Source organism: Colias croceus, chromosome 17, assembly GCF_905220415.1.
Source record: "Colias croceus chromosome 17, ilColCroc2.1".
NCBI classification, from domain to species: Eukaryota; Metazoa; Arthropoda; class Insecta; order Lepidoptera; family Pieridae; genus Colias; species Colias croceus.
The window spans coordinates 7,259,688-7,283,268 of NC_059553.1; the positions used below are offsets into that span (position 1 = coordinate 7,259,688).

Here is a 23,581-nt window from a genome sequence, read left to right on the forward strand (position 1 = left end):
TTTACTCATTCTGCCTCGCTCCTCCTCCTACTTGGACTACTGTTGTGCTGTAAGCTGTTTATTGTATTGTTATCATTGAGTCACAGATTTAGTGCTTTGTTTTAGCGCCGGTAACAAACCTGTATAATAAATAGCACATCTAAATAATATTAAGTAATAGGCATGACGACAGTATCCATAAATGATCATATTAGTGTTTTCAAGGGAAAATGTATACTAAATAAATTAAATATAGTGACTTAAAAATCTAAAAAAACATTAAGATTAATGAGATTATCAATAAAATAAAACATTAAAATTCTGCAGTTGGCCATTTTGACTAAAACACGCGTGACGTCACTTTTAAATAAACAACTCACGTCAGATGTATTTTGTTATTATGAATATGTTGAGAATACGCATTTTTATTTATTTTCTTTTGTTTCACGTATGCTTTATCGACTCAGCCCCCCTAGTCAAGTGGCTTTCTGTTAGCGTAGCGTTCAATAGAATAGACTACAAATGTATGAGATTGACGTAAGCTGTAGATATCTACATAGACTACGAATGTATGAGATTGACGTAAGCTGTAGATATCTACATAGACTACGAATGTATGAGATTGACGTAAGCTGTAGATATCTACAGCTTACGTCAATCTCATACATTCGTAGTCTATTCTATTGAACGCTACGCTAACAGAAAGCCACTTGACTAGGGGGGCTGAGCAGAAATATAATTGCGAATTCACAATACGTGGTTTCGGGGTTTTCCGCGCCCACTTTATACAATCATTTCTTATTATTTTCTCGCTTGAAATAATTACTAACACATTTTTCAGCATTATTTTTATGTGGATTCACACTGCAATACTGCACACCACTTATAAACTTTGAAATTCGTTTCTATAACACATATTAAATAAATATTTATTTAATTTTCTTCGCAATGCGTACAAATAATTACGTATTTACTAAAGAGTGACGTCACACCTACGCCATGACACCTGCGAGCTGTTTTGGCACAGTTAATAAATATTTTTTGAAAAATGGCTTTTATCTTCGTTAAATTTAAGTATATTACCGAAATATAGGGTTTTTCTTGTATAGTAAACGTATACACACATTATGGAAGAGGATTTCAAAATCTTTCGTCATGCCTATTAATAATATCAAATCTTTTTTATATTTTACTTTTCCAGCTGTTTTTGAAGTCGGTTTCTTTTTTGTAGTTATTTTTACTGTATGTACAACTACGATCTATCAGTTGATTTTTTTTAAATCAAACCCTTTTTATTGAAAAGAAAATTTACAATACGGCAATTTTGTTTAGTTTTCTCTAAAATTTCAGAATTAGAATGCGGCGACCTTACATTTTGTCAAGAACGCGCGGCGACTTTTGAGCTTGTTTGGCTTGTTTACTATTTTGGTTGTCATGGCTCGTATGGCTATATTATTATTAGTCTGTGGTACTACGTAGATAATTTACTGTTCTGTGGTAGATAACAGCACCTACATTTGTAAATGTAATTTGAATTTATATTTGCCAGTTTCGTCGCTTTAATACTGAGTTGAATTTTATTTTATTTTATTTGTATAAGAACATAAATAACAGTCGTACATGATTTAATATAAAAAAGTTCTAAAATTCACTACGACCACACAACATGTTCTTTTATTAAAAAAAGAAAAACAGCATATAAAAAAAGCAAGCCTCACAATGAAATTGAATATTGAAACTAGATTCTGACCCTGCAGAGGGTACAAATCCAAACTCCGCAGTCAGCAGATTAAACCGGTTTGAAAAACATAGTTTATTTATTACTATTTATTTTAATTAAAATAAAGTTTATTTTTTGTAACATAAATGCATCCACTGTTTTTTTTTAATCCTCCATATATCTACTTTTCCAGTTTCTGGCAACACTCATGATATCGGGACGATATTATCGGATAATGTGAAAGGGCAAATTGTGTCCGATATCGGATATCGGCTATCGGCTTCCGATATCCGATATCGGACCGGACAATGTGAAAACGCTCTTACACGTATATTTATGGCAGATTATTAAAGAAACATGGAAACGTTTTAGTTCAACGCCATCTATATTTTCAACTTGAAATTAGAACAAAGTGTTCAAAATATATTGATTTTAGCGACATCTATGGTCTAATAGACAATACTAATCTTTGGAATTATTTTATAAGAAACTTGTAGATAATATTATGTCGTTTCAATGAATTAATATTTAAAATAATTAAATGTTAAAAGGTATCGCTAAAATGTATGTATGCATGTAACTTAAAATATATAATTTTATTTTTTTTGTTCGTTATTTTCAGGAAAAGGATTGTACGGTAAAAAAACTGGTACAAAGTTTAAACTCCGCTTTGGGACATGCAGTCGGCTGGAAATTCTCTGGGACTCCAAAAGTTCCCTAAGTCTTTGTCACGTGAAGTCAGGGTTTATATAAAATAAAATGTATCACAGGATCAGTTTCATTTATTAAAGTATTAATAGTAGAAAATTACACTACAAGTATAAAAACAATTTGCTAACATTTAATAAAATCATTATTAAACAACTTTCTTAATGATCTAAGCTTTCCGTAGACTACTAGCGCCGCAGAAGGAAAACAAAATGAACTGAAACTTGAATCTATGGTTTTAACCTGTGTTTTAACCCACAGAACAGTTAACCAGATGACTGCGGCCTTAGATTACAAACTGTGGCAAATAAAAATTGTGTAACAAATCTCATTACACGCGTAAAAGAATGAAGACAAGATATAACGATCTATCTATATTATCTGACGGATAAAAAAAAACAAATTAATTTACAATGCTTATTCAACAATCTAATACTGACGATAAACCTTTATTTTGCATTATAATTATATTCACACTTACGACTAAAATATCCAACAAACTCTAGACCTTATAACAGTTGTAGTTTCATCCTTATAAATTGCAAATTTATTTTCTTAAATGCACTTTGCTTAATAAAATAGTATTGACAATTTTTTTTAACACAATATCAGACTTTTAAGTATTAAATGCATGTCTAATGTCTACAATTATTTCATTAATTGTAAAAGTAATATTTTTGTAAGTATATAACTATACTTAACTTAATTATATAAAATATCATTCTGCGTAAATAACTCCATCGATTTTCTGGTCCAGGTCATTCATAGGCACCTTGTCCACTATTTGGCAGTTGAACGCGATTGCTATCACCTAACAGAAAAGAGCGAATTAGTTTTTATTGTCAAAATAAATAATCATGATAAACAGGAACAAACAAATTTCATATTCATGTGCCAAAATGTTGGTGGCCAACCTTTGGTGGTGTTTGTTGCTCAGCTCGTATTTTTGCCAAGAATCTATCGTAGTAGCCCCCACCATGCCCAACGCGGCCCCCATCCAGCGAGAAAGCAACACCTGGCGCTATTATTAAGTCTAAACCTGGAAATAGTGATCGAAAATATTTATTATTTAAAAAGTGGTTAAAAATATGTTATGACGTTTGAATAATTAAATAAATGTTTGAGTTTCAGATTGAATTAATATTTATTCATCTACCATCTACTAATAAGCCATATTAAAATTGGCAATACCACTATCCAAAGAGTCCTCCCGCTTTTGGTCCTTCGAGTGCTGTTGGATGCTATGTTTAGTTTGCGGCATGGTATCCTGATCACCACTTTCTACCTTTAGCATTTTCATCACACCACCAGCATACTGAGGCACGAATGCAGAGGCTCCTCTAGCCTGAATGTGGGCTATAATTGGAGCCGTGTTAATTTCTTCGTCCGTGCTCATGAATATGGCTATTCGATTCGCGGCTTTGTAGTACGGGTGGTTGATTATCTGAGAAAGTATTAGATTAATTAGGTCGAAGTTATAATCGCATTTTTATAATTGCAGTTTCATATTTAATTTTATAATTTAAACAAGTGCCGTTTAATGAGCTTTTGAAGCTTTTGATTGATACGTGAAACATTACGTTTCATTATGATCCTTACTAGGTATCTACTTGTGAAGTAACGGGTATGAAATAGAACAGTTACCTTATTGTAAACTATGTTAGACTGACGATCCTTCTCCTCTTTCGAAAGCTGTGCAATGTTCTTTGATATTTGCTCACGAAGTTGCATTTTTGCTAGATCTGGTGACCGCGAACACATTGTAGCTAAAAAAAAAAACAATTGTATATTACAATAAAAATAGGTATTGGAGATTATCACTGCCTTACGTACTTATGCTACTTACTTATGGCGCTTGTTCTGCATCTGCAGACAGGCAGGCAGGCAGAAACAGGCGCCAAACAGACCAATACAACGTAAGTTAGTAATTGTAAGTTTTATCGGTTTTCCGACGAGGGATAACAGTTAGGACACAGAGCAAGTAATAGTAAAGGATTGCAATAATACTCAACTTAGGGAGTCGCCAGCTAATTGTCTCTCGCTTCATCTGTCGTGCGTGTGAGCGAGACAAATATTGGAACCAATTTCGGAATACAACACTTTTTGTATTTGATTGTTATGTTTTTTATGTTGTTTTGTTTTGTTTTGTTGTTAGTCTACTTATATGAATAGTCCGTGGTAGATATTGTGATATTATTTTTTTCTCTGTTTCGTAGTCGACTTGGCCGTGTTTCTTGACTGTTTATTCTGATTCCTTGGCTTGGCTTGCCTGTACTTCAACTGGCTTCTGATTTATAATTGTGATATGAACTGTTGAAGAACACCCAAAAGCACGGTCAAGTCGAGTAAGAATCAGATAATAAAATAAAATAAGTACCTAATAGTAGAATGAAACCAATTGGAATAGGGAGAGAATAGGTACATAACAAAAAACTAGATAATTAATTATGGTCATTGTATTCAATTCAAAATGTGACATAATGTAATATTTAAATCAAAATTATCGATGCTTTAAAAAATACACATTAATAACACAGTATTACAATAGGAAATAATATTGTAATACTGTTATTAAGTTAAAACAATCAAAATCGATCCCTCCCCTGGATCCGCTCCTGCTATTTTACGAAATATTTAATTGATAGATATTGAAGCTATTACCTACTCACTACTGTATTAACTTTAACTCATTAGGAAATTATGCAAATTTAACAGTAGTTTATTCTTACCTGTAATGATATGCGTGATTTCCTTGATATTTATCCGACGAAACTGATATTATAATACCGCAGACAGCGTTATCATTGTTTGATAACCTAACACGCAATATAACCAGATAATAAAAATAAACATAGATACTTTTAGCTCAACGCCATCTATGTATACAATTTTAAACTTAGAGAAAATTTGTGTTCAAAAAATATTGGTTTTAGCGACATCTATGGTCTAATAGACAAATCTTATTGTTCAATTGGGCGAATTAACTAAGGAAATTAGAGATGTCGTTTTAAATTTGTACATAATATTATTTTGAAATAAAATATATAATTAAACAAACAAAGAGCGTGTGTGCACGCGTGTCAGAAATGAAACTTGCCGCCTTGAAGTTTTACTCTCAAGTCTCAACGCGCCTTAAGGTTTCACTTAAAAAGGAATCGCTAAAATGTATATTATATGCTACCTATATAATTTACGGATGACCAACATAAATTGATATTATTGATAGAGTGTAAATTATTATATGTATTGGACTTTGTAATAAACAAGGTTACGGTATCTATAATAACCAACTCGATAAACTCTATAAATTGTCAGTCATCTAAAAATTTCCCAATTCTGTCTCTACAATTAATTTTATTAGGAGAGCTTAAGCTGTTTAGACAGCATTTATACTGGCCAAGAGCTATACAATATTGCTCTAATTCGCTTTTAGCGATCAAAATAGCTACTTTAAAACTTTCTAAACATACTGATTACTGACTAATCTATAATATTTAATTAGTTGACATATTTAGATAAAAAATAATAATGATCGCGTTATTTTTATCATCAAATACCTGTAGGTACACGCAATGTAAACAAATCTATACATATAATAAATCTGTAGAAGGGTCAATTCTGTACATTGAAAATATTAAAAAAAAATATATAGCAGGGGGTGTTACTGGATCGATACCAAACTCAAATATGTGATTAAAAAAATTTTTGTCTGTCTATCTGTCTGTCTGTCTGTCTGTCTGTATGTTGGCATCACGTGAAAAGTAACGGTTCGATTTCGATGAAACTTGGTATAATTATACCTTATTATCCTGGGCATAAAATAGGATACTTTTTATCCCGGAAAAATAAGAAATTAATAAACTTTTAGTCTTTTCCTGATCGAAATGTCCCATAGTAGTTAATTTGTCACGTTATATTATGAATAATTTATATTTAACGATGATGCCCTACTTCTTTTAACGCCACGGCCCACGGGTAGAAAAAATTGAAAATCGGTTTTTGGTCATTTCATAGAGCTAAGTATAAAAAGTTGAGTAGTAGCCATTTAAAAGATTTAAATATGTACTGGGAAATAATTTGTTCCTTGACCACACTAAAGACCTAGGCTAAGTTTACTTATAAGAGTTTATTTTTTGGAAATAGATACTAAACAGATTTTAAAACATGCAATGTTTGTTATTCCGTATCAACCTGAGTCGTTTTTGGACGAACTCCTAGCTAGATATACCTAGTAATCGTAAACATCTCCTAACATACATAAATACATACCTACATACGATACATATAATGAATCTGTAGAAGGGTCAATTCTGAACATTGAAAATATTGAAAAAATAACTAGCAGGGGGTGTTACTGGATCGATACCAAACCCAAATATGTTATTAAAAAAATTTTTGTCTGTCTGTCTGTCTGTCTGTCTGTCTGTCTGTCTGTCTGTATGTGAAGACATCACGTTAAAACTACCGGTTCGATTTCGATGAAACTTGGTATAATTATACCTTATTATCCTGGGCGTAAAATAGGATACTTTTTATCCTGGAAAAATACGTAGAAAAAAAATTAATCTCAATTTTTCAGTTATCCATAGACGTTGTTCTGTAGTAGGTACCGCGAACACACGTTGCGTATTATTATAGACCTAGCCGTATTTGGGTCCAATAGATATTTATAAGATGTCATTGTCCGAGTTACTCAAAATGGAGAAATAAACCATCCACGCAAAGACCGACATCCGCGCGGACGGAGTCGCGGGCGGAAGCTAGTACATACATAAAATAACACAAATGGCAAACAATGTAAGCAATGCTTTAAACTTACCATAATAATACGCAATAAACACGCAAAATGTCAATTAACGTGGCTTCAATTACATTACTCCTATTAAAAATAATGTCATTTTTGTATCAATCTTTTGTCGTTGCCATGCTGAAGTAAAATAAGTATCACCAATTTTTCGCATTTATGTACAGTTATTATTTCATTATTTTATTAAAGTATGATACTATAGTACTATTAAAGACATGTATCTAAATTTATCAAAGATAGTATAGAACATAAAAAATCTATGTAACGTTTTTTATTGATGTTATTTAAAATTGGTTTATGTATATATACATATCGCACCTTCGGTAGAACAAGGGCACAATTACAGTTTTTGCAATTTTACAGGAGAGCCATTTTAAGATATTTGTAGTACTTAATGTGGTCTAGCTATGATAATAATTTTTTTATGGTTGTTCTGCTTTGTATGACATAAACTATATACTATATTCTTTTAGGTGTATCGTTTACAAATATTAAAAACTGCTAGTTTTTTTTTAATAATATTTTTTTCTTAAGTAGGTGTACATTTGTGCCCTTGTTCCACCAACAAGAAAATTAATTTGTAAATATGGCCATATCTAAAGCTTTAAGTTAATAATTTTGGAATGATAATAACGTGTTTTTTTGTATAAATGTTTTATTTTCTTAAACACATTAGAAAGCCGCAGTACTTTATCACAAAAATAGAGATCAAAACTTACTAATCAGCCATTACACATCTTCAACAATCTGAAACTATTATGTTTCCTAGCAAAATTCTTTGGAATCGCTTTAAAAATTGGAATAATATTATATTAAGATAACAGAACAAGAAAGAATCATAATTCAATTCCTTGACATTAAATAATTCCTCCTTTTTCGTGGCATTTTTTATAAGGCTTATGTATTCTGCCGGAGTGCATATTGATATTGGGCCAGCTTTTTTTGCACGTTTTACATTCCAGAATGGACGGCATCGGCTTTATGCTGGGTCCCCTAATTTATGTATGATCGATTTTATAGGCAATGTGTTCACAGCAAAATAATACATTCCAAAAACAAATTTGAAAAAGAAAAATAATTATTTAGGAATAAATATCTTACTAATATTATTATTTATTATGTAAACTCGAAAGTTTTTGAGGATAGATTTGTGGGTGTGAGGGTATGTTTGTTGTATTTTGATTGGTAGTCCTATCGTTTAAATTTCTAAAAAACTAACTTGTTTTTTTGCTCTCTACAGCAATTATCGGAATAAAATGTTACTTTTAAGACCATGGAGTATAACAAATCTTGGACAGACAAGGGCACAAATGTCTGAACGACTTTGTCCTCCCAATTTTTAAATCGTAAACTAGGCATAAGTGTGACAGATATGGCCTTGTCGTTCCAGAAATCAAAAACATTATAGGGCATATTTACATAAACGACGTTAGCGCTCCAAGTGACAGCTAGCTCAGTCCCCGCCGATGGCACAACTAACCAATGAGACTTTGTCTCGCCAAGAGAGAAACAAAATAGCGCCAAAATGACAACGCCACTATTTCAATCTGGCTGTTTTTTGTAGGAATTAAACGAATGTCTTTGTCCCTCCAGTTGAAAGGGCCTTTTTAAAGCATTTCTGCATATTTAAGTCATTTTGGCAATTTATGACAATTATGCCCTTGTTCTACCGAAGGTGCGATATATCCATGACAAATAATATTTTTTTGTATAAAGGTTATACCTAAGAATATTTATTATCTATAATTGTTTTAAAAACGACATTGGAATGTATTGAAAATATCAAGAAAATATATTAAGCCTACATACAAACACACACACACACACACACTTTTTTTAAAATCTTTAATTCTATAAAATACTAACTAGTCAAATAATTATTTTGATTGTATTAATTTTTTTAATTGTATTAATTATTTTAATTGTCTTAATTATTCTATTTGCTAAATATTATGGAACTAAATTGTTTTAAATATTATTATAATTTATTATTATTTTTCATCTGTCACACAGACTCCTGAAACACAGCGAAAGCTATATTGGGAGTCTGGGGTCTATATTATGATGTAAGGAAGCTTGTTCAATAAATGATTTTTATTTATTTATTTATTTTTTTTATTACCAAGTTTTCAGCCTAATACGTAGAGACTTCGTAGAGACTTCGCATGCGGACTTTTGAGTTTATAAAAACATACAGATGATACCTAAATCGAAGATGCTGATGTAAATATTCTGTACCTTTCTCCCCTAAATTTTTATAATAATATAATATGAAAATTACTTAACCTGGTATTGTTTTAATACAAGCAAAATGGACCCATAGGTAAAAAGGTTTTGAGCAGGCATCTCATATTTGCTGCACCATTTTTCGATGGTTATCAGATTTTCATAACGTCGTGACAAGATAATAAGGCTATTAGATGATGGTCGAGGTCACGCTATAATGTGTTTACATGGTTAAGGCAAGGCAATGGAAAAATTAACGCATAGTTCAGGGTACATCGCCCATTTTTGCAAGTGACTACTATCAAGCTAATTTTCCTTTTGTAGCTTTATTTTGATGAGACGCCCAATAATTTCGTGTACGAAAATCTTGATTGTGGTAGCTAACAGAGATAACAAGGATAAAAAATTTTGATTTGATGGTTTTCAAATATTTATTACTAACTGAATTTTTTTTTTGTTCAATCTCAAGATAATTGCCTAAATTATTCGAAAAAATATTTGTCCTACAAAATCTATGGTTGGTTCAAAGAGTCCCCCTTCCCAAAGTGTATCGATAACGAGGTCATCATAAATGATTACTAACAAGCTGATTTTTTTGTTTTCACTTAGTTAATGTTTATATAATTCAACAGACATATTGTCCTACAAATTGCGTAATAAATATTTGAGAACCATCAAATCAAAAATTTTTATCCTTGTTATCTCTGTTAGGTACCACAATCGAGAGTTTCGTACACGAAATTATTCGGTGTCTCATCAAAATAAAGCTAAGCTACAAATGGAAAATCAGCTTGATAGTAGTCACTTGCAAAAATAGGCGATGTATCCTGAACTAGCATTTTAGCTTGTTTTAAAAGAATGAACTTATACCTAGGTGTTTATTTGGGAACAGATTGTGACAAAATAGCAACGATGGTCATTAGCAAATTAGGTAGCAATATGAATAAGAAAAATAACATAATACTATCTATAACTTAAAAAATAACAAGTTTCAGTTTGAAATAAAAGTAAACTTCATACATACATCTTATTCTAGGTCAATTGTAATTATCTACGTATTTGTATATTACAATATATTTCAGGGATGGCCTTTCAGGCGTTGGTTTTAATATATAAATAAAAACAACATTTATTTAAGTTTTTATTCACATTTTCTCATTTACGGTTAGGTACGATAATCACTACATAGTAAAACAAAGTCGCTTTCTCTGTCCCAGTATGTCCCTGAGTACTATGCTTAAATCTTTAAAACTACGCAACGGATTATGATGCGTTTTTTTCAATAGATAGAGTGATTCAAGAGGAAAGTTTTATATATCATTTATTAGGTTTTAGTAAACAAGTATTATAATAAGATATACATACTTAAATAAAAAAATCATTCACTCCGATTTGAATAGTAAAATATTATAAATTAATTGACATTGTTTGTCCGCTGTGGACTCCTAAACTACTGAATCGATTAATTCTCTGCAGTTGTATACAGATATAACAGTATAAATTGTGTTAATTTAAAATGCACTTAATAATACCAAAGGAAATGGTTTATAATAAAAGCAGAATACAAACATGTTTTTCAGTATATTTTAGGATAAATTCACTAGTCAGATAGCTTAGAAACCGCTTCCAGTAGGATTAGTGGGCACAACAACTAGAAAAAGGTCTTAATCCAATATCTAGATTGAGTTTTTAGTAACAGTATGTATGATATAACGCAATAAGGTTATTTTTTCGCAATTTTCATCGAGTTGTAGTTACGTAAATAAAAATCGAATAAAAAAATATTCGATTTGATAAAGACAGGTAGAGACTAGAGAGATTTGGATCATGCCGCTGATAGCTTTTCCTGTAAAGTGCATGTAAAAAAGAAATTTTTGGTTATAAATTTTCGTGGAATGATTCGTAACTTGTACAAACATACAAACTTGTACCCACAAAATTACAAACTATAAGATCCAGTTAACGGTTTTAAATCTGACTTCATGTTTTGGGTATAATCCATCTGTAAAAGGATAATTGTCTTTCAAAATAATATTCAGATTAGTTCATAAAAAATCTTTCATTTTCGTGTGTGCCAAGCACACGTGTCAGAAATGAAACTTCTTTGGCAAGATTCAAAGATATCAAAATTGCCGCAATACTCCCTAATGTGACGGCATTGTCATGACGCGATCTTGAAATTTCAACGCGCCTAAAAAAGTTTCACTTAAAAAAATAACAAAAAATCCAGTTAACCTGCAATAAGATATGATCCACCTGCATAAAGATTATCTTTCAAACATTCAGACTGGTTCATAAGAAATAATGAAATAATAAATATAAGATACAAGATTTCCGCCCGCGGCTTCGCCTGCGTTTGCAAAGGAAAACCCGCATAGTTCCCGTTCCCGTGGGATTTCCGGGATAAAAACTATCCTATGTGTTAATCCAAGTTACCCTCTATACGTGTGCTAAATTTCATTGTAATCGGTTCAGTAGTTTTTACGTGAAAGAATAACAAACATCCATACATCCATACAAACTTTCGCCTGTATAATATACTAGCTTTCCGCCTGCGGCTTCGCCCTTGTTTTCAAAGAAAAACCCGCATAGTTCCCGTTACCGTGGGATTTCGGGGATAAAACCTAGCCTATGTTACTCGTGGATAAATGTAGCTTTCGAATGGGGAAAGAATTTTTAAAATCGTTCCAGTAGTTTATGAGCCTATTCATAACAAACAAACAAACAAAGTTTTCCTCTTTATAATATTAGTGTAGGTATATTAGATAGATTTTGCCGTATTCCTATAGTGTCGTAGATTAACATTATTTTCTCAGTACATGGAAGAAGCTATAAATCTCTATCTCCTTAATTAGTGTATGCGGCAACAACAACAACTTGAGACATCTAAATTAAGTGAATTTATCAAACTAATTTATATTGTGTAATCAATCTTGTGCTATCTATTTTTTTAATAATGTCCCAAACACGTCGAAGGAAGTGTTCAGGTAATTTAAACCGAATATTTTTTTAGAAATAATTTAACATTCAGGGAAATATATAAACGATATAATAATAATAACAAATAATGTTCTGTTGTTCTGTTCAAGTATTAAAAAAAAACAAATTCGTACCTTGGCACAATTTTCATTAGAGAAATAAGTACTTAACTTTTATTTTTAAAAATAAATAAAACATCTTTAATAGCTTTTGAAAAAATAATTTTTTGTTCAAAACACATGCAAATTATGAGAAAACCAAGCGCAAATCCGTTTATAAAGTTTCCATTTGCGTGAATGAAACACAAGCACCAACTTTCATGGATCATATTTATATAAATACTAGCTTTCCACCCGCGGCTTCGCCCGCGCAGTCAAAGAAAAACCCGCATAGTTTCCGTTGCCGTGGTATTTCCAGAATAAAACCTATCCTATGTCCCGGGGTAAAAACTAGCCTATGTCCTTTCTCGGGTAACAAAATATCTCTATACCAAATTTCATGCAAATTGGTTCAGAAGTTAAGGCGTGATTGAGTAACAGACAGACAGAGTTAATTTCGCATTTATAATATAAGTATGGAAGTATGGATTTTGTTTCTTCACATTCATTAAACATAATATCTATTGATATACTATTACATCATTGTCTTACCGAGGTACTTCCATGATTCTTGAGTTGTTAAATACGAATTAAAATATATTCGTGATTTGATCTCTTTGTTTTTGCTTTTTTCAGTTTGCAGTTAATAATAATGATCATTTAATCGTCATCTCAATCTCATGCCACTATTTAAGAAATACGAAAAACAGGAATTTATAATATTACTAGCTTACCGCCCGCGGCTTCGCCCGCTTTGTCTAAAACCTAATAAATTATATAGGTACTAAAACCTTCCTCTTTAATCACTCTATCTATTTAAAAAAAACCGCATAAAAATCAATTGACATAGGGATAGAGAAAGCGACTTTGTTTTATACTATGTAGCGACAATCCGATCCGAACACGAATTACATATATAAAACATGAAAAAAATATCATTTGTACAGTTCAATTTCAGAAATTTTGAACTTTAAAAAATACTACCATATACCTAAGAATTTTATTCTAGCTTTTAGGGACAGTCTGCAATTGCTTGAGAGAGCTCCATTTATTATTTACAGACGGTAAACAACTGTTGTTGCTTCAAAATGGACCGAGAATACCAAAATATTAAAGAATAAACATGGTAGAGTCAGTAATATAATTTATTTACACTGTTAACTCTACCTAAAGTGTGTAAAAGATAGAGTTTAAACATTATCTTAATAGTTAATTTAATGTATTTAATAGTACCTCTACATCCAATATATTTTGTGGGATGTAGAGGTATATTAATAATAATTATTAATTAATATGTATAATGAAATGTATTTTTTAAATACTCATTATTTTATGCGTTCTTCTATGTTTGAATGTACAATATTTAATTATAGTTTTGAAATATAGAGTTGCATTACACAAAATGTAGAGATGTAGAGTCGATTGCTATAAGGCATATAAAACATTTTTAATTCAAATTTGTGTTGTAATTATTGTGTGTATTGTACAAAGAAACCTTTATTTATGTTTTTATTATGTACGTGTATGTTTTAAAGCATACTTTAGTGAACCAATTAGCAATAGGTATTGTGAAAGCGATATAAATACATAATTGTTCACTCTAATTACCGCCATTACTCATAATCGATAAAATTATAATTGTTACTCGTGCATACTACTAAATGAGTTAAATTAAACCAGGGAAATTAAAAACGCCTACACTTTTTGTTAGGCAATAACGTAGGGAGTGTAAACTAGGAGTTAACAATTTACAAATAGTTTCCGTATAATGTTAATACAGGGCGTCCTTCAGGATATCCGAGGTGTGCTGAGGGTCACATGTAACCCAAATGTTCTTTGTTTGGTTGAGAGTGGCAGGGGGCGCCAGTGACAGCTGCTGTTAGCTTGCGCCTTGCGGTCCGCAGTCCGCAACTCTCGCCCGGCGCTCCTCGGCAGAGAATCTAGTCGAGCTCGAGTTGTCACCAGGAGAGGGTGTGTGCCACATTCCGGCACGGCCAAAACTTTCTTACGTCAAATCAATGGATATAACCTAACACGCCGCGAGTTTAACGAGTTAACATGGAATGTGATTTGGTCTCATAATAATTCCATATGGGTTAAAGTGATTTACGTGACGTGTTGAATTGCCAATGATGTGAATAAGTTCTGTGCAGTGGTTATAAAAAACCGAGTTATGAGCATTCAAAAGTGCCTTTTGGATAACTCCAGTAGGATGATAAAGGCTATGTCCACTGCGAAATCGTCTAACAATGAAGTCAAAACGGTAAGTGATCGGTGTACCATTCGGTTGTTTCAATAACAAAGGAGTTTGAGAGAAACGAATAGGTTATCTGCAATATTGACATTTAGGTTATAAATGCTAATATGTTACTTACTACATCGTAACCTTTATAAATAATTCACTCTTGCAAGTGCATTATAAATAAATAATTCAAATTAATTTAATTTAAATTATGTTTGATAGAGCGGTATAAATATTTGCAAGCTGTGCGCGCTCTAGGAATTAAAATTTGTAAGATATTAGACAAATTATTTGACGTTAATTATTGCCATTAGCGTTAATCGACATCGTTCGTTGAACTTAATTTGACCTTAATTCAATGTTTATAAATTAAATTGCAAATATCTACTTTATATCTTGTTTAAAATAAATATACAATCATTTTAAAACGTTTAAAACTGTTAGCGTCAGAAAAACTCTACATTTCAAATGAGAACAATGAACATGATTTTGTAAAAGCACAGTAAAATAACGGCATATATTTTGTCCTTGAGATAAGTCGGTATTATTGCAAATGGTATTATGATTTCAAATATAATTTGAAACGATAAATTGTGTAATATAATATGTATGTAACATAGGACTCTACATTTTCATTACTACTGACAATATACCTAATTCACGTAAATCAGAAGTTGGAAGGTTGGATTTCTAACTCTATTTTAAAAACAACAATTTCTTTTAAAATTCTAACTAGAATTTAATCGAACTACACAGAATTTATGCTGATGTCATCAACTTATCCTAATAATAATAGGTATGTATTTCTTAGATATCTGTAATAGGAACTAAAAACGTACGCTTTTTGCTAATTTTGTCAATTTAAGAATTTCGTTAACAGTTTGTTACGTGATGCAAGTGATAATTTAATAGATATGTAACTTATATATTTTTAACCGACTTCAAAAAAAGGAGGAGGATCTCACTTCGGCCGGTATATTTCATTTTACTAGATATATTATGTCTGGTTCTATCTCATAATGCCACATTAAGAGCTTTCATGACAATAAAAAGTAGCTTTTTTGACCTGGGATCCTCAACTACATATTTATATTTTAATATTATCAAAATTTTCCTATGGGTAAGCCGTGATAGCATAACAGACAAACATGTGTATGGATGTTTTGTATAATAATAATTTTGGTGGATGATGTAAAAATTGTCAAAGGAGGTGCAGAATAGATAATGTTCAAACAAACAAAGGGTTGGGTTAGCACGTCAATGGTAAAATGAGTAATATGGTGCTACGTCATAGCTTTGGAATAATACACGTTTTTTATTGCTTCTTTATCACAGATTTAGCGTTACTTTATTTACGTACTAGGTTTCCGCCCGCGGCTTCGCCGCAAAGAAAAACCCGCATAGTTCCCGTTCCCGTGGGATTTCCGGGATTGCGTCATTTTTCCGGGATAAAAAGTAGCCTGTGTCCTTTCTCGGGTATCAAAATATCTCCATACCAAATTTCATGAAAATTGGTTCAGTAGTTTAGGCGTGATTGAGTAACAGACAGACAGACAGAGTTACTTTCGCATTTATAATATTAGTATGGATTGTTCGCTAATACTGTACTATAAGTTCTCTTTATACTATGCTAATACGATGTCAACTGTAGGTAGAATAGATTGGTTTGCATCAATAGATTAAGTTGAATTTGATTCTCGTAATAGAGCGTACATATGGTAGAGCCGTGTTTAAATTAGTCTATACAAATATTATAAAGAGGAAAGGTTTGATTTTTTGTTTGTTTGTTTGTATGAATTGAATAGGCTCCGAAACTACTTGGCAGATTTGAAAAATTCTTTCACTGTTGGAAAGCTACATCATTTCTGAGTGACATAGGCTATATTTTATTTTCAAAAAAAATAGGCATCCTTACTAAAATTACGATAACGTAATCCAAGGTGTGAAAAAAATATCAAAAAACTACCTTACATCGCGTGCGCTGCGAAAACTATTGATGATAGAACAAAATGATATACTACATTTTTTTAGAACACACCATTATCTACAAAAAATCAGCGGCAGCATATCTCTAACTATTACAGTCATGTCACAATAAGCGTTTTTTTATTGAAAAAAAGAAATTAAAATACCACCGCTACAAAAAGCTCTTTATTTGTACCTTGGTATTAACCCTTATCAAAATAAACGATGTATTATTTAAGACTGCTTCAATATCTTTATATTACTTTTTGAATTATTCGATTCTGACAATCCAATCAAAAGATATCACGAGTTAAAAAAAAATTAAAAAATAAACTGTATTCGGCTAGCTATGCGTTGTAAGCGTCACTCGGGCAGGGGTACGGGAGGGGGGTTAAGATCACGAAATAAACTTGCCGCGCGGCTTACTCGCGCGGTCGGCTACCTACGTGATGGACGTGTGCGGAATTTACGCTTGATAATAATTCGTTTAGTAAAATTAACAAATCTAAATGTAATGTTTAATGCCCGTGCGAAGCCGGGACGGGCCGCTAGTTTTATATAAATACAATATATAGAGATGTTATTGAATTTCCAATAAAAACAAGTGTTAGAAATTGATTGAAAATACGTTCGTTTTTAAGCATAATTAATAATTTTATAATAATGATATTTATTTAAGAACACAACAAGATTCCACAATGGACTCTATCTTTTTAAAATATACATATCCTAAATTAATGAATGAGGTACATACCTATATAGTTTGGAGCCAAATTTATGTATGCTCCTACCTACATATGTGTAAATTATGCATTTCAAAAGAAATGATGGTACCCTATGACCTATTTATACTAGTAGACGCGGCATACGCCAACATCATTGCACTAAAAAACAGCGTAATTAATACATAGCTACTTACTAACGCATTATCACCAATACAGTTGTTCTCTCTTTCACTCTCACGCACGAGACATAATACATGTCTCACTCGTGTACTTCGTAATAACAACTGCCGATTAAAATATAAAAAGAACGTCCAGCCACGACGCTGAATGGTGCGTGACTAAGTGAAACTCGGGCACTTAGCTGAGTTTTTTCTTGCCAAAATGGAGAGCGGGTAACGTATCTAGCTTTTTTATATATCATAGATGGTACCTATCATTATTTTGAAACGACAAAAATGAAACGACGGAGTAGATCTGCGTTGCGAATTCATTATTTTAAAAGCATTGAATAAAAAAAAAAAATAGATTTTCTTGATTACTTTCAGCTGTTTTCATGGGAAAGTAATTACACTTGATATTAAATATCAGGACAATAATAGTACAATTATAAGAAATTATTTGGGTCGTTGTACGTTTTGATGATACGTTTCTACGAACTTTCTTGTTTAATTGGCTTCCATGTGGCTTTTCGCTTGTCTATTTGGCCTCTATTAGAGGACAACTGTTACTATATATTAAAGTTAATTTTTAATGGACATTTATTATTAATAATATACGAATGTATATTCCAACAAATACTTTCATTTTCATGTATTGTTCTGAAATTCCTTTGAGTTTAGTTAAAAAGGGACTTTGGAATTAATAGTCGATTTTAAAATAAATTGTATAGGTAATTCGTGGGCCTTAGGGCCTTAAATTTTGTGTACACTTTTTATTCCTAAATACAAGAACAATCTTTGCGTTTGTAAGTTTGGATGTGGTTATATTTTATGATATAGATCGATGGATATTTGACTGTTTTCTTAGTTATATTACTAAGTATTTTATTATGAAGAAAATTTGGATAACAATGAATTACTTCCAATAATCCCACAACATCTGTGCTGTGTGTTGCAGTAATAATCGCAAAAAATATATCGTTTTAGATAGTTCGCACGATCAGTGATCACCATAAACTAAATACACACATTGCTCCTTATGAAAATAGGCCATTCAACACGAACACTTCAAGATCAGAATTATTTATATCTTGGTAAAATTGATAAAGCAATCCGCGAATGCGTGGCGTCAGCTTATTATTTCTTACTCGTGATTTATAGTGAATATCTGTTGTGGAATAAGAAACAATGTAACAAAGAGAGAGAATATTAATAATACAGTGCCACAGATAATATTATAATAGGTATATTCTGGATAGTACAATCATATTTTATTTATCACAGTGTATACGTTGTATAGGAAGGCTGATCACCTACTTGTCCCTAAAGAACACCGATCAGTGAAACAGATGTATAATGCATCTGCCGCTTACCCCACTAGGGGACATGGGACTTCACTTTTATACGTTGGATAAAATACGAAAAAAATCTATGTTAACACGAAGTAGAAGCAGAACACCAATAAAATTGATAGCAATCTTGGTTCAACCTATCCTACAATAATTTAGAAGGCCGAAAAAGCAATAAAGACCTATCTAATGGTATCAGTTTCTCTAGTGCCGTGATAATTTATCCAGGTCCTGTATAACCTCCTTTGAATTGTGACTTTAATACTAAATTTTCCAAAAGTCTGTTGATAATAATAAAGACAGACTCATATAAAGAGCTTCAATGCCTTACCTTATCTTACATTAATTTGATTAGTCTGAAATCGCAAATTTTAGCCACAAGGGTAGAGATAGGAAAATATTTTGCGCAAGGAATTGCCAGTTTATTTGGTACTAGCTTTCCTCCCGCGGCATCGCCCGCGCAGTCAAAGAAAAACCTGCATAGTTCCCGTTCCCGTGGGATTTCCGGGATAAAATCTATCCTATGTCCTTCCTCGGGTATCAAAATATCTCTATACCAAATTTCATGCAAATTTGTTCAGTAGTTAAAGCGTGATTGAGTAACAGACAGACAGACAGACAGAGTTACTTTCGCATTTATAATATTAGTATGGATTGGCTCTACCCTCGTGAGGCGTGCGATATGTTTATTTCAAATGTGTTTTTTTGATAAACTGTCTAGAAATAAGAGGTCATAATACATCCCCAGCGTAATATGTTTCATGCAGGTCAAGATTTTATCAAATGCGTTTAAAGAGAAAGAGTAATCTACAAACAATTTTGTTCTTTAATCTTAAATTTAATCTTGTCACACTTTATCATAATGGGTGTCTTTACTCATATCTCGCTTATAATCTCATTAACTCGGATAAATGGCCTTGTCGCGCATAGATAAGGATAGATCAAATAGATTTTGGCGTTATAGATAAGATTAACATAAATAGTGAAGGAGTTATTTATTAAACTCTTCAATATAACTACTTACGCGTAATCGAAATGTTATTACAATTTTACACCTATAGTTTATTAGGTGGCCTTATCACTTAGCAATGATCTCTTCCAGGCAACCGGTTTGCTTTTAATTTGAATAAATATACGATACTTGCCAAACTATCTCGGTGTTTTGATAGGTTGGCTTGCTATTTTAGTCGAAGCTGGCTTTTGTCGTCAAGATGGATTTCTTAATCCAGTTAAAGGATTTCAGAGAGTTGTGCAAGACATCAGAGTTAGTAACCACGGGATTAAAAGCAAGATGCACTAATACTAGATAGTGGTTCTCTTTGACATTAGATGTACTTCGAGTTTGAAAAACACCAGTAATTTCTTTATTTAATACATACCTATATCCAAAATATACAAACATTTATCTTATTTATTTCAAGGAGTTACTGTATATTTTCTGCAACTTGCACGACGAATGTAGCTGTGCTCTGCGGTTTTACCCGCATTGCTCTTTAGTCTTTTGGCCTATTGGTCTTAGAACTAACCGTAATAATATATAGAATTTTTCAAGTCCAGTAGTTCCTGAGATAAACGCATTCAAGCGAGCAAACAAGCAAATTCTCCTGAATATATATTAGTATGGATTATTGCTAGTAACCATACATTGGTATGCACGATTCGAGTTCATGTATTATACAAATATACACCAAAGATCCGATGGGACTAAACGATGTTTTACATCTGGTAACCCACATGCTTCGATATTCAGGGCTACATCCAATTTATTATGTACAAATGGGTATAGTTTCTAAGTATATCGACTTGCTATGTTCCATGTTGTAGAGAAATAAACGTGAGATCGGTGGAAGCATATTGACTAAGTTACTGAATTAATCGAAAAAGTAATAAACTGTATTTTGTTTTAGGAATTTCATAAAACAGATTAATATTAGTCAGATAAGATATTAAATTAGGATGTACCTAATTTAGTACATAGTAGTAAAAGTACATAAACAATTTAATAGTTTATGACCAAAGTCTTATTTCGTATGAAATTGTTAATAACTTTATTTTACGTAGATAGGGTTATTAGCTCTCCAATTTTCTAAGATATAGTCATGTACAAATTTAGGGAACTGCCCTACTTACACTCATTCATACATAAAATAATATTAAAGTATATGTATGTATGTATGTATGAATATATGTATGTGTATATAATAGAATATATGTATATGTATGTGTATTATAGTAATTATTTTCGTATTATTATAATGTATTACATATGTAATATGTATATCACTTTAAATTATATTTATTTTTAATTATTTTTTTTTCTCTGTCATTATTTCTACCTATATCATTTTTTTTGTCTGTTGTCTTTTTAATTTAATTTAACTTAAACACCACCTATCTCATTCTATTGCTTAAATCTAATCCTATCCAAAGGTTGCCTGGAAGAGATCGCTTGAAAGCGATAAGGCCGCCTATTTAACATGTGTACCTATCTATATGTTTTTCTCTTATCTTCTGTACCTATGTGTGTGTTAAATAAAGAATTAAAATAAATAAATAAATAAATAAAGTTCACTATCAGTTGCTGGTTACATAACTTCCGTGAAACATTATTTATTACAAAACTCAGGACCCGAAACCGTAAATAATCGCTCGGAACAACTTTGATATTCTCGCAAAGATTCACAACTATTGGAGTTTCGAAGTGGTAAGTGACAACAGACTACTTCCGACGTTGAAATTTAATAAATGCCAATCGAAGTCTAAGAGCTTTGTATTTCCATGTAAATATAATATTAAAACGGTAAGGAAACTACTAAACGTTCGAAACGGCTGACTCACACAATGCGCATCGACGAGTCTTGTAAGCAATCGTCGAAGTGTTGGCAGTGCCATAGGGCATTGAATAGTCAAAAAGCGAAACGAAACGTTAGGCGAAAACGTTTCAGTGTATCACGTAAATATGATATTGACAAGTTAAATACCTACAAAGTATTACACTCTATTGCTTCGTATCGTAGGTAATTATTTTACCAGGGGTATTAGTTATAATTTTACCGAAAAGGCTTAGTTACTATACTCTTCATATTCTATTTACTGTGGTGTTTATCTAACGCTTTATATTTCACTCTGCGGTGGAATTTTATTTGATAGTAAATATGCGACAATGCAACAGTTTTCTAAATTATTTATGGTAGTATAAAAACGTGCGTTGTGCGGTCTGAAAACAATACAGTGTTTTTGTATATACTTTTGTTTCGTTTGTTACTAAAAATATTTTATAACATGTATCATTTTATTATTAGCTCTTTATATGGTTTGCTTTTATGTTTAGGCGCAACGAAGCATAATTAAAGTTAACGCTAACTGTGACCCTTTAAGAACATTAATTACTAAAAGAGCCCTTTAAGTTTTAAGTTAATACATATGATATCTCTAAAGTTTTAATTTATAAGTTTAATAAGTATAATTAAAGGGAGAGAGGTAATTGCAGGAGGGAAACTTTTTATGGCAGAATTGCATTATTTGTTATATTTTATTATTATTTATATTCGGTGTTGTTGCCTAAAGGGATTAATATTGTTAATTAGCTATTTTGTAAATTAAGCAATAATTTAAAAATATTTCAGGACAATATTCACATACGGCACGATCTGATCCCATATTAAGCTTTCGCTTGTGTTATGGAAACCTGCAGATGGCTGATAAACATACATATATAATTTTAAATAAATACTTATTTAGATAATTAACACCCAGACACAGAGCAAATATCTACATTCATCACACAAATATTTGCCCCGGGTGGGAATCGAAGCCACGACCTCTAGCTTGGAAGGCAGGGCCACTACCAACCAAGCCAACAGGTCAGTCATTTTATACATAAATAAAGTGAATTTTAACATTTAGCATCAAATTTAATTAATTAGTTAGGCTTAAGGCTAGGCTATATAACTAATTACTAAACACTTCATTATATGAGTGTAAAATGAGACGAAAAAAAATACTTTCTGGCTATTTTTTCGAAACCCAATAGTTTGTTATGTCACAAATCCTGTACCATGTCAAAGTGTAATTGGATTTCTGTACTCTGAAACACGAAATTTATTTTTCAAAGAAATGATATTGAACTGTGTTCTAACCAAAAAATTGTATTTACTTTAGCTTCTATTGGGAATACTCCCATTTAAAAGTTAGTATTGCCTTTTTGTTTTCAATATAATATGTGTTTCTCTATAATAATCTTGTCGTTTCCAATAATACTACTAATAATAATACTATAAGTACATCACATAGTATAAAATAAAGTCTTAGTGATCTGTCTGTTCGTTCCCATGTAGTTTGTTCCTATGTATACGTGTATCTTTAAAACCACGCAACGGATTTTGATTAGTTTTTATAAAAGTGGTTCTTGAGGTTTATATTTTATACTTTTTTATGTTTTCTACAAAGCGGACGAAGCCGCGCGCGAAATTAGTGTTCATATAAATTTATTGATTCATAAATTTGCAAATATAATAGTTCTTTTTACTTTTGCACAAACGTTCAAAGCAATTAATTAATCATTCAACTGAATTTCGCTCACATGAATATGGATATTGCAATGCACACCGATATTAAAACAAACT

The 23,581-nt window shown here is 31.6% G+C and overlaps 3 protein-coding genes across 11 annotated transcripts in view; 1 reads left to right on the top strand and 2 right to left on the bottom strand.

The window, feature by feature from the left end:
- Positions 1–23,581, bottom strand: part of LOC123698832 (transmembrane protein 214) — a 196,704-nt gene that overhangs the window by 131,836 nt on the left and 41,287 nt on the right. The window lies entirely within an intron of this gene.
- LOC123698837 (5-formyltetrahydrofolate cyclo-ligase-like) lies at positions 2,704–5,215 on the bottom strand. The gene is made up of 6 exons (XM_045645616.1): positions 5,137–5,215; positions 4,254–4,273; positions 4,052–4,173; positions 3,599–3,851; positions 3,322–3,446; positions 2,704–3,218 (listed from the first exon to the last, which is right to left on the bottom strand). Exons 3-6 carry the CDS (start codon positions 4,166–4,168, stop codon positions 3,126–3,128), a joined length of 588 nt encoding a protein of 195 aa, XP_045501572.1. The 5' UTR covers positions 4,169–4,173; positions 4,254–4,273; positions 5,137–5,215; the 3' UTR covers positions 2,704–3,125.
- LOC123698829 (transient receptor potential cation channel trpm) overlaps positions 14,475–23,581 on the top strand; it is a 225,688-nt gene continuing 216,581 nt past the window's right edge. For all 9 annotated transcript variants that reach the window (XM_045645592.1, XM_045645595.1, XM_045645593.1 and 6 more), the window contains exon 1: positions 14,475–14,780. In XM_045645592.1, coding sequence (XP_045501548.1) covers positions 14,691–14,780 — 90 coding nt within the window. In that variant the 5' untranslated portion in view covers positions 14,475–14,690. The remainder of the gene's footprint in view (positions 14,781–23,581) is intronic.

What these genes read in the sequence shown, in the direction of transcription:
- LOC123698837 (XM_045645616.1), bottom strand. Translation starts at nt 4,168, where the DNA reads ATGTGTTCGCGGTCACCAGATCTAGCAAAAATGCAACTTCGTGAGCAA. An exon ending in GGAGGACTCTTTGGATAGTG is followed by an intron (nt 3,447 to 3,598) that starts GTATTGCCAATT and finishes CACTATTTCCAG; the next exon opens with GTTTAGACTTAATAATAGCG. An exon ending in AGCAACAAACACCACCAAAG is followed by an intron (nt 3,219 to 3,321) that starts GTTGGCCACCAA and finishes CTTTTCTGTTAG; the next exon opens with GTGATAGCAATCGCGTTCAA.